Genomic DNA, 22,039 nt, shown 5'->3' on the forward strand with positions numbered 1-22,039 from the left:
CACAGAAGATTAAACTTGACTGGTAGTTTTCCAAGTGAAAAACAGAGATGGACTTGTGAGACATTTAGAAGGAAGAACAAATGAGAACTGGTAAATGATGTGATAGAGGTTCACGCGCGTGTGTGTGTGGCGTGTGCGCTCAGTTGCTTAGTCATGTCCCACTCTTTGCAACCCCATGGACCGTAGTTCGCCAGGTACCTCTCTCCATGGAATTCTCCAGGCAAGATTACTGGAGGGGGTGCCATTTCCTACTTCAGGGGATCTTCCCAACACAGGGATCAAACCCGCATCTCTTGCGCCTCCTACGTTGGCAGGCAGATTCTTTACCACTGCACCAGGTGAAGGGATGGAGCAAATCAAAGAATACTTTTAAGTTTAAGAAATCATGTAAATCCATGGCTGATTCATGTCAGTGTATGGCAAAAAACCACTACAATACTGTAAAGTAATTAGCCTCCAACTAATAAAAATAAATTTTAAAAAAAGGAATCAGCAAAAGGATAATACTTTGAAAAGAAATTAAACTGTGAATTCTTCAGGGATATCCAGGGATATCAAGTTCAGGGAGAAGAATGAGAGGCCAAGTAGAAAGAGATAAAACAATTGTAATAATTTGGAAATAAAACATCCAATAGTCAGCTGCATGTCTAAGACTGCAATTTGTGATGACTGTGGGTCTCTTGAGGACCAAGACTATTCGCTCTTAGTCTCTGAAATCCCAAGCATATCCAGGCGCACAGTTTATGTGCCTGGCTGACTGACTGCATAGAGATTTGGTAACCAACTGCACAAAGAAAATGAGTTGTGAGTGTGAATTAAGACAAAGGAACAAAGCAAGGAACTAAAAGGACAAAGTTTGAGGAATATTGGCAAGGAATGGAAGGGGGGAAAAGAAACCAGTAACAGAGATATGAAAGATGTGTCAAAGAAGTAAACCCAGAGAAAGGGGAGTGGAAGGGAAGAAAAAAACAAGAATGAATCAGAGGAGTGTCTGTGGGGTAGGGTGGGGGTAATGCTACTTATTCATAATTTGAATTCATATATATATACACACACACTCTGAAGATGCACCAATGCAAAAATTCAAAGTCACAGTTAGTGAGCAAAAATGAAAATCATTAAAATGTTTCCTTAAAAACTTCAAGTAAATAAATTAATATCTCCTGTCACATTGATTCATCCATTGCATGTGGGTACTCAATAAATGCTAATTGAAGTAAATTAATAACATTTGCTCAGTGGTAATAAAAAATTAATTAACTGTCTGTCTTCCCTGTTACTCACGTTTATTCCCATTGCTTCTGCAATTACTCCTACCCAAACAGAAATTTTCTATTTCCTTGACTTTCAGTATACACTAATATTTTTCCCCAACAATACAGATGAACTTCTAATTTTTGCCCTAATTTTTGTGATCTTTTTCCTGTTGAAAAAAATTATTTTCTCTAAGTTAATGTCAAGAACTATGTATAACATCCCAAATATAGTTTCACAAATTCCTTATTTAATTCCAAAATAGTTTTCTCTGCAGAAGATGTGATACCACTTTTTATGTGTTTCTCCTTTTAGCTTATGTTACTTTATAATACTTTGGGTACAAAGTCAAATAACACCACAAAAGAAGGAATCTGGGGAAATCATTGTTAGCACTCCATCTACAAAAGACGGAAGATGTCAGTAACATTCACCCAAAATTGTGACTCATTTCAGATGTCAGAATTCTGGGTTGAACAGACTGGGTTCTGAAATGTGTGTTTGTCAGATGATTTTCTAATGAGTAACAGATAGTTCCCACTGGGGAATGGAAAAAAATAAAAATATAAACAGATATAGAATTAAAATAACTTTATGAATGGCAGCTTAACTTCTCTATAAAATTCTCTCAGTACAAGCCCAGTGTCTCCAAATGGTTGCTTAATGTAGCACACCACTTAGATTCAAAATGCTATACTTAAAAGTGTCGAGAAATTAAAAAGAGAATCATATACCACTTGGCTGTATACTGTATTCTCCGCATGTTCTTACATTCCAGTAACCTCTATCCAACTTTTTTTTTGTTACTGAATTACTTTGTGCAAAAGCAATTTACATTACATGCTGCCTGACTACGTGTGATAATTTGCACTGATTGTTAATTAATTCTGTAAGTAAATAGCTGCTGTAATCTCTATACTCATCAAGCTTTGTTATCTATCAGCTTTTCCTGAGGATAGAGAAGCTGTAACTAAACAGGCAGGATTCCCTAAATGTGCAAGAAGGTAGTCCTACTTTTTAAAGACTTGCTGAGGGAGAGGTATGTCTACAAAGTGATGTTATTTGCAAGGCTTGATTTCTGGTAGGTGACACATCAAGGGATTTAGAGTGAAAAGGGTTTTGCTGATGTGCAGTTCCAGTGGTGAGGAAGGAGAGATAAAAGCTAAGAACAAATTGGAGGAAATACTGAGTAATATAAAGAGACAGGGATAAGAGCAACGTTTTTGGAATCCAAACGGCCTGGGTTCAAACCCCAGCTCTATCATTTACCAACAAGGAAGCTTCAGGCAACTTATCTAAATAAACTTCCTAAGCTTTGGTTTTACTCATTCATCTGTTAACTTGGGGTACCAATTTATACATTTCCCATGTATTCTGGAAGGCTGACAAAAACTGCCTCCTAGTGTCTTTGTGATGCTTAAATAAGGTACATAGTGGTAACACAGAACACTTGACATAAAATGTATACAATTGTGTGTGTGTGTGTGCACGCTCACACACACACACACACATTTAAGGCAGTGGTTTGGTATTCAAAATGGGTGATTTTAACCCTTGGAGGAAATCTGGCAATATCCACAGACATTTTTGTTTATTGTATCCTGGGGCAATTGGTGTTGCTGGCATCAGGTAGGGAGAAGACTGGGATATTGTTAAACATTCTATAATTTCCCTGTGACAAAGAATTATCTGGCCCCAAATGTCAGTACTTCTCAGAGTACTGAAAGCATAATTTGAATGACTATTTGTGATTATAGGTGGTTAGTCGACACTTTGATATCCAAGCAAGAAAAATATTCTTTTTTACCATTATCATCATTATCTTAAATCCACGAACCTCTCCTGAGTTAGAATCCAAGAGTTTCTCAACCTGTTGAGCTAATTCTATCAATTCAATATTACACTGTTATTACTGTTATTCAGTTGCTAAGTTGTATCTAACTCTTTGCAACCCCATGGACTGCAGCACACCAGGCTTCCCTGTCCTTCACCATACCCCTGAGTTTGCTCAAACTCATGTCCATTGAGTCTGTGATGCTTTCCAACTAACTCATTCTCTGTCACCTCTCCTCCTCTTGCCATCAATTTTTCCCAGCATGACAGTCTTTTACAGTGAGTCGGCTCTTTGCATCAGGTGCCCAAAGTATTGGAGCTTCAGTTTCAGTATCAATCCTTCCAATGAATATTCAGAGTTGATTTCTTTTAGGATTGACTGGTTTGATCTCCTAGCTGTCTAACGGACTCTCGAGAGTCCTCTCTTGAGAGTTGGAAAGTTAAAAATGAGGTTAGAAAGCATACATTCTGCAGTGCTTAGCCTTCTTTTATGGTCCCACTCTCACATCCATATGTGATCACTAGAAAAACCATAGCTTTGGCTCTATGTACCTTTGTAGTCAAACTGATGTCTCTGGTTTTTAATATGCTGTCTAGGTTGATATTACATTAAATGCTATCAACAATAAATGCTTTCCTGAACCCCTGTTTCTGCCAATCCCTTTTAAGGTGAACCAAACTGAATCCAAGAGATTTAAAGCCAAGAGCATAAGAGACAGAAAATAAAAATTAAGCACTGCTGAAAGTCAAGTCTATTTAGAGGCTCAGAAAGAAACAAAAAAGGCTGAAGACAATTGTGTGTGCAATACTGTCAGCTCTCACACCAGTTAGGAGCCTTTGGAGAGCAACTGTTTCATAGTTAGCTTCTGAAAATCACTGACGTACCTATCAGTAGCCTGTTCTCTTCTTTTTCCACTCTCAAAAGCAGAAGGTCACTATGGCAGTGGTTCCCAAACTTGTCCGCATGTTGGAATCTCCTGGGGAGCTTCCAAAATCTCTGAGGAACTGTAATCCAATCTGTTAAAGGGGTAGAGGGGGTGCCTGATCTTTAAAATATTTCCAAGTTTTAAAAGATTTCCAAGATGATTCTACTCTGTAGATAGGTCCAGGAACCCCTGTCCTAGCAGGTAGGATCAAATAGAGATTTCCATCTGCTTCAAACTAAGAAGCAACTTCTTAACTCCATGAAAATGGAGTTGGCAAGAAGATACTTCTCGCACTGAGCTGCCTAAGCACAGGAGAATTAAACCAGGTTGCCAACTCTTTTATTGATCTCAGTCACTCAGTGAGCATTACTGAATCAGGGACTGGGCTAGTGATGGAAAAGGAAATTCTCCAGAAAGGATCTTCATTATTTCCCAATAGTGCTGCCCGATCCCCAGGACTGGGGCTTGTTTCGGTCTGGAGAAGTCCCTGGGAATCAGTTTGGATGTGTGTTTCACATCTGTTAACCCTTCTCTCCACCTCTGGATCACTTCACTGGTGCAAGTAAGCTATATGTTTGCACCACTGCCCTGTCTGGTCTCTCTCTAACCTGATTTTGTGGTATGCTTCTGTTGTATGCTCCTCAACGTTTTACTGCATTGCTGATTTGTTCGACATTTCTTTTCTTTTGTTCGACATTTCTAAAAGCCAGTGACTATACCTCTGTTGTTGTTGTGTTAGTCACTCAGTCATGTCTGACTCTCTGTGACCCCATGGATTGTATCCCACCAGGTTTCTCTGTCCATGGAATCCTCCAGGCAAGAATACTGGAATGGATTGCTATTCCCTTCTCCAGGGGATCTTCCTGACCCAGGGACTGGCCCTGGGTCTCCCGCATTGCAGGCAGATTCTTTAGTGTCTGAACCACCAGGGAAACCCCAGTCAGGCAGCACTGAATTCTGAGGGCCCAGCCCCGTGTTAACACCCTCAGGTATCATGCGGGAATCAGTAGACAAACATGGGAGTTGGGAAACAGTCAAAGCATCTAGGTTTTCTCAGTCTTCCCTGTGCCTCTCCAAACCAGAATCTCAAAGACCTTGCTAGATGTTCCCTGCCAGGTTGTTATATGGAAATAAAAGCCTGCTCCCCAGGAAGCACACCCTCAAAGCCACAAAGACTATCACCTTTATAAGGACCTAACAAATGGCAAAGCAGAGAAAAGACTGGCAACTAAAGAGTCTTCAAGCACAGACACAGAAATGAGCTTATAGGCTGGTTATGTGTGACCCCGTTTCTTATACAGGGAAGGAAACTGAGGTCTGTAAAGACACAGAAATGCAACAACTTGATTGAGACCATACACACTATTAAACAGTACTGTCCAGCATTTAAAAATCCTTTTATTGGCCAAAAAGTTTGGTTCAGGTTTCTCAATGAGATGTTAGAGAAAAACCCAAACCAACTTTTGGCTAACCCAATACTACTTCTGAGATCCACAACACATTATGACAATAAGCTGACAACATTTTATGAGATTTTTGTTAATTACAGTGAATGAATGCCTTGCTTCTCCCACCCATTACTACAAAGACCACCATGGAAACTAGTGTTACAGATTACCATGAAATGTGAAAGTTGCAATGTGTTTTAAATTTTATAATTATTGCACTTTTATTCTTACATATATTTTCATTCAAAATAATCCTATTCAGTAATGTTTCATACTTTCAAATAATATTTTAATCTTATAAAAGTCTAGCATGGGAATTTGTCTGCAAACATCCATTTTTGGATCTCTAGGTCATGTCAACTACAGCAGGTCTCTGTATGTGTGTTTTCTTTTTTCATCTAGATGTGCAACTCACAAATGAAAAGCAGGCAGATGAGAAAGCCATTAATGCTATCGTTATAAATTCAGTATCAGAATTCAATATCACAGATGGACCAGCCAAGGAAACCCCCAGTGAGAAAAAACTGTCAGAATCCAGCATATCACTGTCCTCCCTTGAAGAAAGGCAGACGAAATTTTCCTACCTCCAAACTGATACTTCAGTTCATCCGAGAGACACTGATGGTATGTTTCTCACAATCAACCCATCTCTAAATAAAGCTCCCCAACCCCCGGCCCCTGGAAAATCATCACATATGCTGTTGGGGGGGGGGGGGAAAGTCTTTATGAATATTAAACAGGAAGACTTTGATTTGAAAACTCTGGTGAATGACACATGTCAAGGTCACCTTGCAATTACGAGGTGCTTGGCAGGTTGTTTGCTCTCAAAGGTGGGAGTCTGAGGCAAAGTGTTTTAAATAGCTCAAGTGAGGTATAATCATCCTTGCTATGGAGCGCTGAAGTAAATTTTAAAAATGGCCAATTTTTTTCTCTTCTTGGATCTGGAACTATTCAACCTTTGAGTCTAGACTGAGAGGACTGAGAGGAGAAGAAGGCAGAGTGGAATAGTATCAAAAAGTTGAAAAAGTGTAAAAATAGACTTCTTTAACTATAAGGATGCTGATATCAGCAGCTTGTGGGAGAAGGTTGGTTCCTCTGGTAACACTACCTCCTAGGCATTGAATCAGTGTAAAGCTACACCAAACCATCTCGATGTATAACATAAGAGGCATGTTTCATTTGCAAAACCAATTTCAAACTGAGCTGATGTTAAATGATCAGCATAGTCAAGTTCAAAGTAATGGACTTCAGACTAAGACATATGGAATTTTAGTCAGGCTAACTTTGCAGTGACCTTTACAGAAGATGCAAATCATTCAAGAGCTTTATAATATTCCATATTGATATTTGCATTTAAGGAAAACTCAAAGTTTCTCAAAGGAAAACATAACAGGGTATAGTTTCTGGTCTATATTTAAATTCATATTTGCCTTTCAAAATAAGACAAAAAATGAAATGAACTCTGTATAACAGGAACTTTGAAATCACATCAGCTTAATTCCTGACTCAAATTTATTCACTGTATAAAACTGGATAAAAGTTTTACCACCTATGAATCTCAGACTTTCAGTTATATAATCGTGCTAGTAACACACCATACGGTGTTTTGAAGATCAAATGAAATAGCATGGGTAAAACATCCAGGACAAAGTCTATCACATAATAAGTGTCTAATTTTTGCTTTTATTATGATTACGGGTTTAAAAAGTAAGGAAAAGATTTCTAATACATGTTATATATGATCTTGTGAAAATGCTGTCATGGATGCTTTAGACCAGAAGCTACAGACAGGACCGCCTGCAGCTGCCAGGTGATAATGCGAATAATGAAGCCTGGAGGTAAACAATAGGGACTGGTCAGTATCATGGCAAGGTGAAGAGCGCTACCTCTACTCAGCTCCAACCAATTGTTGCCAGAAGGAAAAAGAGGTTCAGAGTCGCCAGACCTAGAATGTTACATGCAACCTCTCAATTTGTAAGTGTTGGTAACACTTATGATGTTGCCAACTTCCTTTATAAAGCCCCAGATACTCACAAGACATGGATTTTGGCTAACTTTGGCCTGTAGACTGCCAGGTTATGACCTTGAGTCAAGATGATGTCCATATTTCTGGTTTTGTTAGAGGCTGATGCTAATCAAGAAGACAGACAATACAACAGAGTTCTCAGCATTGTGACAGTAAAGAGTTTTGTCAAATCATGTCAGGGTTACACAGCTCTTGTAATGATTCCAGAATCAGGAATTCCCATTATATATATCCACACACACACACACGTACAACAGAACCACTCTGACCTGTCTTATCAGGTATCTTGGCAGAATGAGAAGGACAATGCAGTCAGCATGTTGCCTGAACCCTTGTATTCTCAGGGAAGACCCAAATGACTATTCTATTAAAACAGCAACTCCACTCTGGTGCCTCATGTAGGAAAAAAACAACTATTCACTCTACAAAAGAGCAAAGGAGATTCATGAAGACCACTGAATTAGACTGTCTTGTTAAGGCCTGGACCAAGGCTACTCTGGTCCAGGAAATTCCAATATTAAGCTAACAACCCAGGTAATAGCTTACCCTTCATTTCCCTAGTTGTAAAAAAAAAAAAAAAGAATCTCCCTACCAAGGTAAACACTTTTGGTATCTGGTTAAAGGAGAGAGTAAAACATCCAGGCAAGGGCCCACAAACAGTGTGAAGAAACTCTTATTATCCTAGACAGCAAACATCAAGGAACTAAAACAGTTAAATCAGATTCACTTCATTTTAGGAAATTTTGATAGTAATTAATTTAAGGATGCAGAAATTGAGAGCTGGGGTCATTGTTCATACTGAGATAAATACAGAAATATCTTTCAGGAACAGCAGGGGAAACAGAAGGGAAAAGAGAAGATTGCATCCACTTTCATGTAGTTTGTGGTTAATTTATTTTCAAATATATAGATGAGTGCATAGGAATGGATGCTTAATTGCTAATATCTATTATTTATATACATTGCCCCACTTAAAACAAGGATGGAGAAGCCTCACACATGCAGATTTTGTAAAATGTGCTACATCCATTAGCACAGTTCATGGTGTGTGCTCTGATGGGAATTTAAGAAGGATCTTTACTGCACATCACACACTATGTGCTGCGACATTATTATTAAATCATGGCTCATCCTGTGTGGTCCCACTCCTGAAGAAAAGGGGAGAAGTCCAGAGCACTATCTGTGCTTCTGCTTCTATGTTCTGACTATAAAAGCATCCCGGTGGATGATAAAACCAGGGATATACATGCTATGAGAAAACAGGCTCCTTAAAAAGAATCCTGAGAATATACCTAATGGATGTATAATTTTGAATCTGAGGTGTCTCATCCAAGTGGAAGAGGAAGATCATAAATATAAGACACCTCAAAAGAATAGTCTTAATTACACCATGGACTACTGAATAAAATGATTACATTTTCTACACTGTAAATTTCATACAATTAAATGCAATAGTGTCATCTTATAAAATGTTTCAATTTTATAATTATTTCAGTTCATTTGCTCAGAAAAAAACATAAGCACAAATTTACTAAGTATCACCCAAATCTAGTCATTCTAGTTCTAAAGAACTACCTTGAATGTTAGTTGTGCTTGTCTGAACTTAAATAGATCCTGACATATTTAAGTAGCTATTAAAATTGATAAAATCAGGGATGATACCCCAGCTAGAGAAAGGCAGTCACACTTTATCTGTTCCCATTCTGCATTACAGACTTTTTTGAAGAACTTAATGTTGGGGGAGTGGGAACCAATTTTTATACTTTTGAACCAAAAACTTCCAGTAACCAGTTGGAGCCACCATGTCATGAATCTTGTTATTAATACCAAATTCTCTCGGTGACAGAACATTAACCATAATGTACCAGAATATGGGGTTTGGATGAGGTTCATCTTGTCTTTTGTTTTTGTTTTTAATTTTGTTTTGGGAGAAGAGGATAGGATTTTTTTTTTTTAATCTGTATTTTTTTAAACCATGTTCTTGTCACTTTGGAAAATGATTCCCAAAGATGCAGGAGGTATGCTTCTGGAGTTGAGAAGTGTGAGAGGGACCACAGAGGGCAGCTACAGCGACCGCTAGTTCCGCCCTCCTCCTCATTCCAGACATGGTGGTGGCCAGAACAATGACAGCTAGAAGGGCAAACTCAGAGATGACAGGACCGTGAATGAGGGACTGACCTCAGGCGCACTAGTGGAAACTCCTCTGCACTGTTACCTTCTCCATTATAACTAAATGTGATCCATTCTAATAAGGCAGATTCTGCCTCTCCTTTTCCCCCATATTTATTTTTTTTATTTTGTGGCTGTGTGGTGAAGCACGTGGGATCCTAAGTTCCCTGACCAGGGATCAAACCTGTGCCCCCTGCATTGGAAGTGCAGAATCTTAACAACTGGACCATGAGGGGAGTTCCCTGCCTCTTTAAAATTGAAGTTTGCTTGATTTCCAGGACTGTGTTAGCTTCAAGTATAGAGCATAGTGATTCAGTATTCTTGCAGATTATACTCTACTATAGGATATAACAAAATAACAGGTATAATTTCCTGTGCTGTTCAGTATATCCTTGTTGCTTACCTATTTTATATACTGTAGTTTGTGTCTGTGAAGCCCATACCCCTAATTTGCCCCCACTTTCTATCTCCCCTTTAGCAACCACAGTAAGATATGGTGTACATATACAATGGAATACTGCTGCTGCTGCTGCTGCTAAGTCGCTTCAGTCGTGTCCGACTCTGTGCGACCCCATAGACGGCAGCCCACCAGGCTCCCCCGTCCCTGGGATTCTCCAGGCAAGAACACTGGAGTGGGTTGCCATTTCCCTCTCCAACGCATGAAAGTGAAAAGTGAAAGTGAAGTCGCTCAGTGTGTCTGACTCTTTGCGACCCCATGGACTGCAGCCTACCAGGCTCCTCTACCCATGGGATCTTCCAGGCAAGAGTACTGGAGTGGGTTGCCATTGCCTTCTCCACAGTGGAATACTACTCAATCATAAAAAAGAATGAAGTACTGGCACTTGCAACAACTTAGATGGACCTACAGAATATTATGCTTAGTGAAATAAGTCAGGCAGAGAAAGACAAACTTTATATGTGGGACCTAAAAGTAACACAAATGAATGTATATACAAAACAGAAACAAATTCTGCCCCTTAAATAGCCAATATTCTAATTACACTTGGAATGGTCCAGAGGCTGCAATAGTCCTTCAGGGTCATAAGAGTATCACTTAGCACTTCACACTCTTCACATCCTCCATGCACCCTGTGGGTGGAAGCAAAGAGGAAATAAGAGCACCCTAAGAGGGTTTTTGTCATGGCTTCTTGCTCAAAGGCAAATACCACATTCGCCTGAACGGCCTGAAGGTCCCAGATCTCCTTTAACTCAGGTTTAAGGAAGGAAGAAGTGAGAAATGAGATGGGTATCCTGACAGCAACATAGGAGACTATGCTGTGATGTCAGGTAGTTCAACTAAAGGAATTTAATACATAAGGAATGTGTTACAAAGGTATGAAGACAGCTGAAAAGCCAAGTGGGGAAATTAGCAATAATAGGAAAGCTCTGCCACCTCTTCTTTTGTTCCCTCCTGGTCTCCAGTAGATCAGCAGCTCGGACATTAGCTCTTCAGCCACTAGTAACTATTAGTAGACAAAACAGAAGTAAGTGGCACTAGCAGAAGCCACAGGGAGAAGGGCATTTGGAAAAAGATAAAACCAAAGAGAAAATTCAAAGCAGAGAGCTTTGTAGCCTGAGGTTAAGGATTTAGGACCTGATTCTAAAGGGAGAGTGAGATGTTCTAATTTATGATTTTAAATATCACAGGGGCTAATGAATTTGAGATGGGCTCATGTGGAAGCAGTGTCCTGGACAGGAGGCTGTTTCCAGGGACCTGATGGTGGCCACAGCTGAGACAGTGGACAGAGGCTGACGAGTTTAAAATAGGAATCTGCAACAGAATCAGTGAAACTCAGGAGAGAATTGGTTGGGGAGAGCATGATGAGGAAAAGAAAAATGACAGGAATGAGTTGCAGCTTTGAGGCAATCCATATGTGTGTTCAGGAGCCATTCACAAGATAAAATTATGGAAGAGACAGGTTTGTGGAATGTGGGAAAGAGGGAGCCCCATGATGCAATGTGGCCTTGGTAAGTGAGAGATGTTCTGAAGACAGTTCGGAAGAGATGAGACACAGGCAGCTGGATGGATGCTGGGCACGATGGCATGATGTTTTAGATGGGCCAAGAAGAGTGCTAATGATAGGCTATGGAACATCAAGTTTATGCAACATTAAAGTCCCAAGGAATACGGCAGGCAAAGGAAAATATACCCATTCAGGAGAATGGAAAGTCTAATTCTCTTTTCAAACAGTTGAGAATTTTCCCCTGAACTGCTTACTCTACTTTTGTGCAAACAAAAATGGACCACATGCAAAACAGTTTCCCCTGATCATGCAGAATTATTTAATACGTCTTTTAGGAACTGTGTGGAACACACTTGAAAGTGGGGGAAAAATCTGTTTTCAATTCATTAATGTTGCCATGTTTTTCTGGGCTAGAGGCTCTGCTTTTATAACCAAATAAAAAGGACTGACTTATAAACAGAAAAAGAATAATGGGCTCTATTCTCAAGTGCAAGATAGAGGCAAGGAAGGAAACAAATGCCAACTTGACCAAAGGATTAGATCAATATATATATATATAGTATGATATATATAATATTATACATAAAATCTATGGTGTACATCAGAAGCAGAGACCTCCAGGGTCTGACAACTTGAGGAGATGTTGGCAAGAGGATTCAAACCAAACAGTTATATACCCACAGGAAATTACAAGGCCATTTCACAAACAGGTTTTCATACTCTGATAGGAAATACCAGCTCCCATCCCCAGAGGACACCCTGCACCCAACCTGACTTATTTCTAAGCCAAACTTTCAGTCTTGTAATACTTACAAATGACAGGATCTGGTGGGTAAATTACTTTTATATGGTCACAGACCTGAGTAAGTCTCTGATTCTCCAATCTAAGAGATCATGGAGCATTTGCTTGGAATATTTTCTCCTGAGAGCCTCTTCTTTGCCAGGGGCTGCTAGAGCAGCAGTCTTGGCATTAAAAAAAAAAGGGGATGAGGCTTTATGCCCAAGATCTTTGACCACCAACACGCCCTCTTCAGAAATGCATACTGAGATTAGAGTCTATGAACGGCACTCACTCACTTCTGAATTTTTGTGGGTGATTTGTAGTGACTTATGAGATATAGGTGAGTTGGCCACATGATAGAAGCTGGCTCTGAGGGAATAAAAATACACCCTGTCTGGCGAAGAGATGAGTACACACACCATAGACGTATTATGAAATAGGCCACCTAAACTATAAATACTGAGTAATGGCCACAGCACCTGCAACAATATATAGCAATTAAAGTGGTCATAAAAGTTATGGCATGGTTCTTTACCACTCTGTCTTACTGGGAAGAAAGAATCAGAGGGTGAGAGGCTGGGGAGAGGGGCAGAGGGACTGAGGGATAAAGGAAGATTTTTGTTTACCTATATGCAGAACTCATTTGAGACCTTTATATATGTATATATATTTTTAAATAAACTAGAATGAGTTTATTTAAAATATTTGTTCCCTTTCAGAGAATTTCCATGTTCTCCCTTCTCTTAAACACTAAGCAGTGTTGTGAAACGGAACAGCAGTTCTGTTATGAATAACAGAAAAAAGTTTTCCGTAAGACATTCTTAAGAAGTCAGTGAATGGGGACCTAAAAACATTTAGACAGCATTGGCAGATGATACAGAGAACAGAATTTGCAGGCTTGTGTAGTCAGTCAACTGAAGTCTGAAAACCAAAGATTACTAACATTCTTAATGGAGGAAAAATAGATTACAAAAGTCTAATAATGTTAACTGATTGATACGCCCATTAGGAGAGGGGAATTTCCCCCAATTCACACTAAAATTAGTTACTTTCAACCATTAGCAGTCTTCAGTATACTGATTTTAATTAATTAGATGATATATCACATGAACACTTACCTACCCTTTTTCAAAACCCTTACAAGTTTTTGAGATTTTCTTAACTAAAAAAAAAAAAGGAAGGAAGGAGGGAGGAGGGAAGGAGGAAGGATGAAGAGATGAAGAAAGAAAAGGAAAGAAGTTATAATTTTAACAAAAGAGCTGCTGCATCTTCTAACTAATTCCTTTTATAGAAACAAACCAAAAATAATAATAATAATAATAATCCATAACCCATCACAGCTGCTTGGCTAGAATTACCAATTACCTTCAATGCCTTAGAGATACTTTTCATATTTTTACAAGCCTGCATAACAAATTTCTAAAACAGTTTTCTTACAGAGGATTGATAAGATTTATATCATTTTAGGTGTATAATGATGATATATTTCATTTAACTATATAAAATCAAGGCTTTACATAACTGGAGGAAAAATGAGAGAGGGCTTACAAATAATAGACTACCACAAACAACTACGATTATTTAAAAAGTAATTTCTGTTAGGTTTTGAAATGTGCTTTTCACTGGCATTGAATATGGGTGTGGCAGATTTACTGGAATCCACATCAAACAAATAACAAAGCCTTGTGACGAGAAGCCAGAAATGTGGATGGTCTCTCCTTGTCCCCAAATCTAATTGCTCCTGAAAGCTCCCAGCACTTGGGGAGGACTTGCTATTTTTCAGACCACTGCAAGGTTTCAAGAGAGGTAGCTAATTGTGCAGCTTCCCAGCACCTCTACACACAATGTAAATACAGGAGTTTAGAAAAGGGACAGCACTTTAAATAACCAGATTATGTGGAATCAATAGGAAATGCTCAAGAAGTTAATAAAGCAATTACTTAACTAGAGTGAGTACTGGACGGGGGTGGGAGCACTTGAGAAAATAACGGTGTACATCACCCCCAATATGAATAAATAATTAAGAGGTGGCTATAAAGTTATCAAGCACACCACTGCACATGCTTGCCCTGCATCTGCGTCCCCAGATGAGCCACATATAATTGTCTTTCTTTCTTCTTTCAACAGAGGACTGCGCCTCCCTTATCCTCGCCTGTCTGTTCTGCCAGTTTTTGGATTGTCTCCTGATGCTCCCGGACACGTGTGAAACTGTGTGTATCAATGTTTGCTGCCCCTCTCACAGGTACCATCACACCTCAGATGAAAGCCACTCCCGGAATGACTGCAACTGCAACTGTGACATTGACTGCAGCCTTTTTGAATGTCATGAGACCAGTGAGTGTCTGGAGCTGGCCATGGAGATTTCAGAAATCTGTTATCGTTAGTGCCACAAAGGGACCACATTCAGGCAGACCTTTTGGCCCTCAGGGGAAACTTCATGACAATGAGCCTGTGATTTTCATGTGCTGAAATGTAAGGACTGTACACATTTCTTGGATGCTCTAGACCATTTTATTCTGCACCTGTCTGGGAAAAAGCTAGTATTGTCAACTCAATGGTCTTGTTCCAAATTTCCCTACCGCATGGCTCGCTGAAAAATCAGATCTTGATCACATGTGATGAACAAATCTTAAATACTTCTTAAATGCCATAGGTACAAGATGTTTCTTGACTGCAAAATAGCATGCAGAACCATTCTGTGTTATTGCACTCATTGGCTTGCATCATGGATTCAACTTCATTCACAAATTCAGGACAAATTAGTGCATTCTTTTAGAACTGACATACATTAGCTTGTCTTTCCAATGGACTCATGCATAAACATTATGCATTGTTGGTTATTATTAATAATGTATTGTATAACATCATTTTGTAATTAAAAATTTATTTATACAGTCTCTTAAAATTCACTTATATGTACAGTTTAGGTAGGAAAGGGAATTAAATGAATTAGAAACCGTGTTCCTGTAATTACAACAGATGTCTCTAAGACATATCCAGTGAATTTTGAATATGATGTACTTCGAGAGAGTACTGTAATTCTAGACCATATTATTATATGCTTATGACTATGTCATAACAGGTTATGCATATTCTTAATTTGTTACAGAAAATCTTTTTTTTTATTCTAATAAGCAGAAATGGGACTTATGTGCAACTTTCAAGAAAATGACCCCAGATCGTCAATTCTTCATTTTCCTCATTTCTGTTTGTCAGGTACAATAAGCAACAGGATATTAAAACAGAACCAGTTCATTTTACTAAATGATCAGTTGTGTAGGAACCCGAAAGAAATACATGTGCAGGTACTTATTCAGCACTGAGTTTCCTAACACAGAATGTGCTTCAGAAACCATATCTTTTTTTCCTTTTCTGAAAATTCAAGTGATTCACAATTATATTGAGCACTTCCTTATATTTACAACAAATCTTTGTAAGATGTGGTATAAACTTAGAAAGCAACTTTTGACTCAAACAAGTTAAAACAAACAATTCAAACAAATTAAAACAATTTGTGGGGGTTGAAGTCACTTGAATTTTCTTTAGTCTCTGTAGGCATGGCACTGCTCACAAACGTGTTCTTAAATATTCTAATGGCGCTATCTCACTACCTTCATCAAGTGTAAAAAAAACACACTTTATCAATAAACAAAGAACACAAAAGTGAAATGAGTCAAGGGAACTTTTATGATCTAGACAAACAACAACAACAACAAATTCCAAAATATCTACCTTTGCCTGACTTTGGCAACCTGGGACAAAAGGCACACTTGGTTTGTGTCTGTAGCCAACTAGCACATTTGTCTACTATGCAATAACTTTCTCGAAACACTGAAAACTCTTAATCTTCTGAAAATATTTTAAACTGCCCTTATAAAAAACATTGAACTGTTCTTGTCTTGTTCCTGGTAACCCAGTGTATCTACGGCTACTGCAGGCTTCGTCCCTGTTCAATTATCATGTTATGCACAAAGCACAGAGCAAGACAGAACCCAACCTTATGAAACACTATAGTCTCAATTCTTTCTAGAAGCTTAGAGACAACTGTATGTATAGAACTTGCAGATCTTTAGGATGGAAAAATATATACTATTAAGAAGGGGACCTAAAGTAGTTGTTACCCAATATTTTCATAAGAGAAAAACAGTCCCCCAAGTACTGACTGATCCAAGATCATACAGTAATTTAATGGCAGTGTCAGAAACTCAAAGCGGTGAGTTCTAATGGCCATGCATTACCCCATTCTCTGCTTCTTTTTTTTTTTTTTTTTTTTATTCTTTGAATCAGCCATGGATTTACATGTATTCCCAATCCCGATCCCCCCTCCCACCTCCCTCTCCTTCTTAGTTCAGCTCTACGCAGCTCCATACAGGCAGCTGTATACCTGTTCCAGTTGCTCAAATATCAAAATACTACCAGACTGGCTCATAAACAGTTGCTACTGTGAGCCTCCTTAGGGCTTCTCCCATACTCCTAACCACCTGACCCCTCTCCAAGCCCCCACCCACCTCCTCACAGTCCAGTCACTCAAGAAAGAATATCTGGACCTGTAGAGGGTCTTTGGGATCCTGTCCCAATAATATGGTATCTCATCTCATTAATCAGGCCATGTCATATAAATGTTAAATATGTTGACTATCATCCCCTTATTCTTTCTAGTCTATATAACCCTCAAATCGGGCAAAGATGATCCATTTTAGAAGTGAACTGAATACTTGTCAATTAAAGACATAAAAATTGTCAGGTCTTATTTTATACTGTGGTCAGAATACAAGATCCTTCTGTGGCCTCACTTTCCACGGTTTGTTAACTTATTCCTCACTTTCAGAATTTGCCATGCTCTAAAAGAAAGGGTCGGTTATACAAAGTGTGAAATTTCTTTTCTTTATCACCAATAATAAAACATCATCCTTTTTGCAAACATGAATGGCTCTTTCAATTGAATTCTTACACAATAAAGCATACACAGCTGGGAAAATGCAATTGCAGAGGTAAGACAGATGAAAAAGGAACGTGGTTATTGATTAAATACAAATATCAGAGTCTGAGAAGGTTCAGATTTTTTTTCTGCCATGATGAAAGCCTGTGATCACAAATAAAGATAATGTTGTTCTTTAAGGTGGGCTTCTTAGGGAAAAGAACACTCTGATTTAAGGAAGCACACTAGATAAGAGAGCTCTGAGAACATACAACCTTTATAGGGATTCCAGAAAGAGATTTTTTTTCCTACATAATATAACCAGATAAGTACATTGTCTTTGCTCTGCTCAATGGATTTTTATAAAACCATTGCTCCTCTAAAGACCTACAAAATATGGGAAGCCATGAAGAAATGAAGTTACATTTAACTTGCTAATGAAATTTCCCCACTACATAAGCTGATAGGCCTACAAAATTAATTATCAATGCTGGACAATCAAAGTTAATAAGGCAAAAGTCGCCTCAGTTTTTTCTTTTTTTTTCCCCAAAGAAATGAGACAACATATTCAGTCAGGGAACCTTCACAAATAGGAATATCACATGAAAGCATATCAGCATTTTTTCAAGGATAAACGTGTAGGTGGAAATGTCTGAAGGGCAGAATTCATTATCCAATGCCTCTAAATTTCTCCCTTTACAAAACTGAACAAAAGAACAGTACATACACTTAAGTAAGGCACTTTGACTCTAAGAATTTTGCCCATTAAATGTTAAGTTCATCCAGGTTACACAAACTGATGACCTGTGATAAAATTATAAAATTTAAGTACTTGATTTAATATTTTGTTGGGTGTTCTTCAAAAAAGATATCTGAGTTAAAACCAGAAGAGAAGCCATCAGTTCAGTCAGTCAGTTCAGTCGCTCAGTCGTGTCCGACTCTTTGAGACCCCATGAATCGGAGCATGCCATAGAGAGGCTCTATTGATTTGTTTAGAAAGGTAGAGTGAATAGAGCATAATTTTCTAGTGATTATAATCAACACTGGACCAAAACTGGATTACCGGGACTTTCTACATAGGCCTAGACAGCTCGTTACATCACCATGAAGGATCCCAGAATGTGAGAAAGGATGAGGGATGGAGGTAAGGACAGGATCTGCATCAGTGCTAGATAAAAGTGCCACTTTCTTGGTCTTTCCTGGTGGTCCAGTGGTTAAGACTCCATCATGCTTCCAATGCAGGGGCTGTGAGTTTGACCTGTGGTCGGGGAACTAAATCCTACATGCCATGTAGTGTGGCCAAAAAAGTAGAAGGAAAAAAAAAAAAAGTGCCACCGTCTGGTGTACTATCCTGATATGCTTCATAGCCTGGCTTTTGCTACTGTCTCTAAAGCACTGATTCTCGGTTAGGGGTGATTTGGCACTCATCTGGCAATGTCTCGAGGCATATTAATATTCAGTTATCACAATGTAAAGAGGAAAGACGCTATTAAGCTTTAGTGATTAAAAGCCAAGAATGCTACTAAACATCCTACAACACACAGGACAACCTCCCAAAGAGCTCTGAAAGCCTTTCTATCAGTCTCAATAAATCATTACCAAATGGACCTTAAACAACTGTTAGAAACAAACTTGTCAGGTAAATTTAAACTTTAAATTTCCAATAAATAACAGATAATACTTTAGTATAAGCGATGTCCCAAATATTGCACACGACATATTAATACTTATACTATGGAACAATTCCTTGTTTATCTGAAATTCAAATTAAACTGCTTGTCCTATATTTCTATTTGCTAAGTCTAGCAGCCCCAGTGCAACATACTCCACATTTTCAGAAGGAATTTAGGAAAGTGATGATCCTTCGGCTTCCTCCCTGCTGTCATGAGAGCAAGGGTTGTTGATCTCTTTGGTCAGAAGCCAGGACATTCATTGGGCCACATTTTACAAAGTGGTGTGGTTTAGGTCAGGGAATATGGTTTAAAGATCAGCTCAAGAGCAGGACCTTCTCATTTTCCCTGCTGTCTAAGGTTGATGCAGGGCCTCCTTCCTTAGACTAAGCTGGTCATGTCACATCTCTGTTGGCAACTGAGGAAGCACCTTAGCCAGGGCTATCCTGATTTAAGAAGTAGTCAACAGAGGTCTTCACTTAAACCTTGACGTCTACACTGTGTTTTCTGATTCAGTCTTAGCTAGAAAGACCTGCCTTGATTAGTGCTTACATCGCTAGAAGAGAATCTGTTCCCCATCTAGCTATTTTTCCTATCCATATAGCTCCCTCTGCTGAACTCAACACGGGGAGAAAGGGGTGAGTGGGAGGGTGAGACTGAGGCATTCTTAAACCTGGATTGCAATACCATCTACAAACTTCACCACACGCTCTCAGTACATAGTTAGGAGGAGACCAGAGAGCCTGACAGTGTTCCCTTTACTGCATTATTCTTATTTTACATATGAGAGAAATATTAAGTAGAAAATATAATATTTAAGTGATTTATATACATTATCGCTAGTCTCTAAACAGCCCTATGACACAGATTCTACTAGCATCTGCATTTTCCTAGGGAAAACAGAAACAGGGACTTAAATAAATTAAGTAACTTGCCCAAGGTCCACACCAAATAAGCAATTGTTGCAAGGCTTGAACCACTTGTGTTCATTTCAAGGTTTTCACTTTTTTATCCCTAAGTATAAAAGTTGTACATATGAAAAATGATTGAATCAAAATAAAGCCCAAGGATCACTTCTAAAGCAAAAGCAATCAGAAAAATATGACACTATTCAAAGAAACCCACTCGCTGATACTAAATGTTTTCTGAGTTGCTATCCTATGCAATGATGAGAAATTGAAACATCTTCAATATGCTTTTAAGATAAGTACTCTAATAAGTAATAAATGCAAAATGAATGTATAGCAACTTAATCTTTATGTCAGGAGCTCTGCCCCATTCATTTCTGGTTACAAAGGCTTACATTTTAGTGCTCCATTTTAGCAAAGCAATGTTGATCTCTGCCTCCAGAGCTCATCCTGCCCACAGGACCCGGACCAGTCCCTCATCAGCATTCCACAAGAGCATGAATTGTTTTTAATCAGTCAACAACACTACAGTCAACCAAATGCATTCTGATACTGAGACCTTTTATCTCAAAAGCTATGCAGAAACCAAGGTCACAGTAACCTCTTTTATGGTTTATTGTTCCTCAAATGTACTTAGTGAATTTACAAAGCCACAACTTATTTTGAGGATTCAGAGCTTTCACTACGTTCAGCTCTCTCCTACATTATCTTTGTTCCCTCTTTCAGCACTTTCTGCCTAAGGGTCTTCATTGAACATCAAGTTCCCGTAAGTATTTTAAAAAATAAAACAAGAATATCGAACAAGATTCTCTCAGCAGCTAAGATAATCATCATTTGTAATTGAGGCTCTTCAGAAAACTGCATGAATGTTTCAGATCACTGCCAGACAGCTCTGCAATTAAGGTGCAGGCAATGGAAGGGGAAGGCAAGAAGGTAGGACCTTGCTAGTGCCGTCACTCTGTCACTGCTACAATCAAATAACTGCTGATGTAGGCAAGGCAGTAAGCCTTGATCTAGCCCAGGGGGTGAGTTTGGAAAACTGCCCTTGGGAGGTGAGGCAGAGTTAGGGTTCTAAATGCTGTAGAAGTGCTTCCGCAGATCCACAAACCTCATGAGGTTACCCTCCTAGCTCATGTTTTTGATGACTCTCACTTAAGCAATAATATGCATAAATTCATGGTCTTGATCTACTAGTAGTATTTTTACAATAAAGTATTAACACGTGATTAGAGATATTGAAAATAAAAAAGTGTCTATGTACACAGAGAACAAATGTATGGACACCAAGTGGCGGGAGGAATTAGTAAACTGGGATTAACATATATACGCTGATAGTATGCCTAAAATAGATAACTAATGAAAACTTACTGTACAGCTGGGAGAACTCTACTGAGTGTTCTGTGATGACCTAAATAGGAAGAAAACCCAAAAAAGAAGGGCTGTATGGATATGTACAGCTGATTCACTTTGCTGTAGAGCAGACATTAACACAGCATTGTAAAGATACCATACATCAATAAAAAATAATTTTTAGAAAATACTGTCTGTGTAGCACCAAAAATCATCCTGCATGCTACCAATGGTGCTTTAATCATAAACTGGGCAACAGCAGGTTTAATCAAAGAAACTATGTAACCAGTTGGGAGGTTATTGCCCAACTCCAGGAAAGACTTAGTAGAGGCCTGGACTAAGGGGGTGGTTAGGAAGTGAGTGACTGTGGGGAAGGAAGAAGGGGTGAGGTTCATATCTAGAAAGGCCTTTGAATGTTAGTTTGTGATTTACTTTGGTACAAATGAAAGCCACTGAAAAATGGCACGGGATTACATGATTAAAGTGGGGTGGGAGGAGGATGGGCCGTAACACGGTGTACAGGACCAACGAGAGGGAGGAAAGACTGAGACTCACAAAGGCGCCACTGCAGTGAGGCACGGGGTGCTGAAGGCCTGAAATAGGATGGTGACAGGGAAAACAGGAGGAGAGAGATGGATGGGAAAGAAATTAGAAAAGGGCTATTAGTCCTTTCTCAAACTCTTCCTATTTTAAGACTCAAATATTCCCTACTGTCTATCATGTCTATGAGTCATGAAGCCATTATTTTCATTAGGGAAGGAACGGGTTGGGGAGGGGAGAGTTTTATTCCAA

The 22,039-nt window shown here is 38.9% G+C and overlaps 1 protein-coding gene across 1 annotated transcript in view; it reads left to right on the forward strand.

Moving 5' to 3' along the window:
- MDFIC2 (MyoD family inhibitor domain containing 2) overlaps window positions 1-16,643 on the forward strand; it is a 107,341-nt gene extending 90,698 nt beyond the window's left edge. Inside the window, exons 4-5 of the mRNA XM_043886667.1 lie at window positions 5,864-6,085; window positions 14,529-16,643. Coding sequence (XP_043742602.1) covers window positions 5,864-6,085; window positions 14,529-14,785 — 479 coding nt within the window. The 3' untranslated portion in view covers window positions 14,786-16,643. The remainder of the gene's footprint in view (window positions 1-5,863; window positions 6,086-14,528) is intronic.
- The last annotated feature ends 5,396 nt before the right edge of the window (window positions 16,644-22,039 follow it).

The sequence above is a fragment of the Cervus elaphus genome, chromosome 24 (assembly GCF_910594005.1).
Source record: "Cervus elaphus chromosome 24, mCerEla1.1, whole genome shotgun sequence".
Classification (NCBI taxonomy): Eukaryota; Metazoa; Chordata; class Mammalia; order Artiodactyla; family Cervidae; genus Cervus; species Cervus elaphus.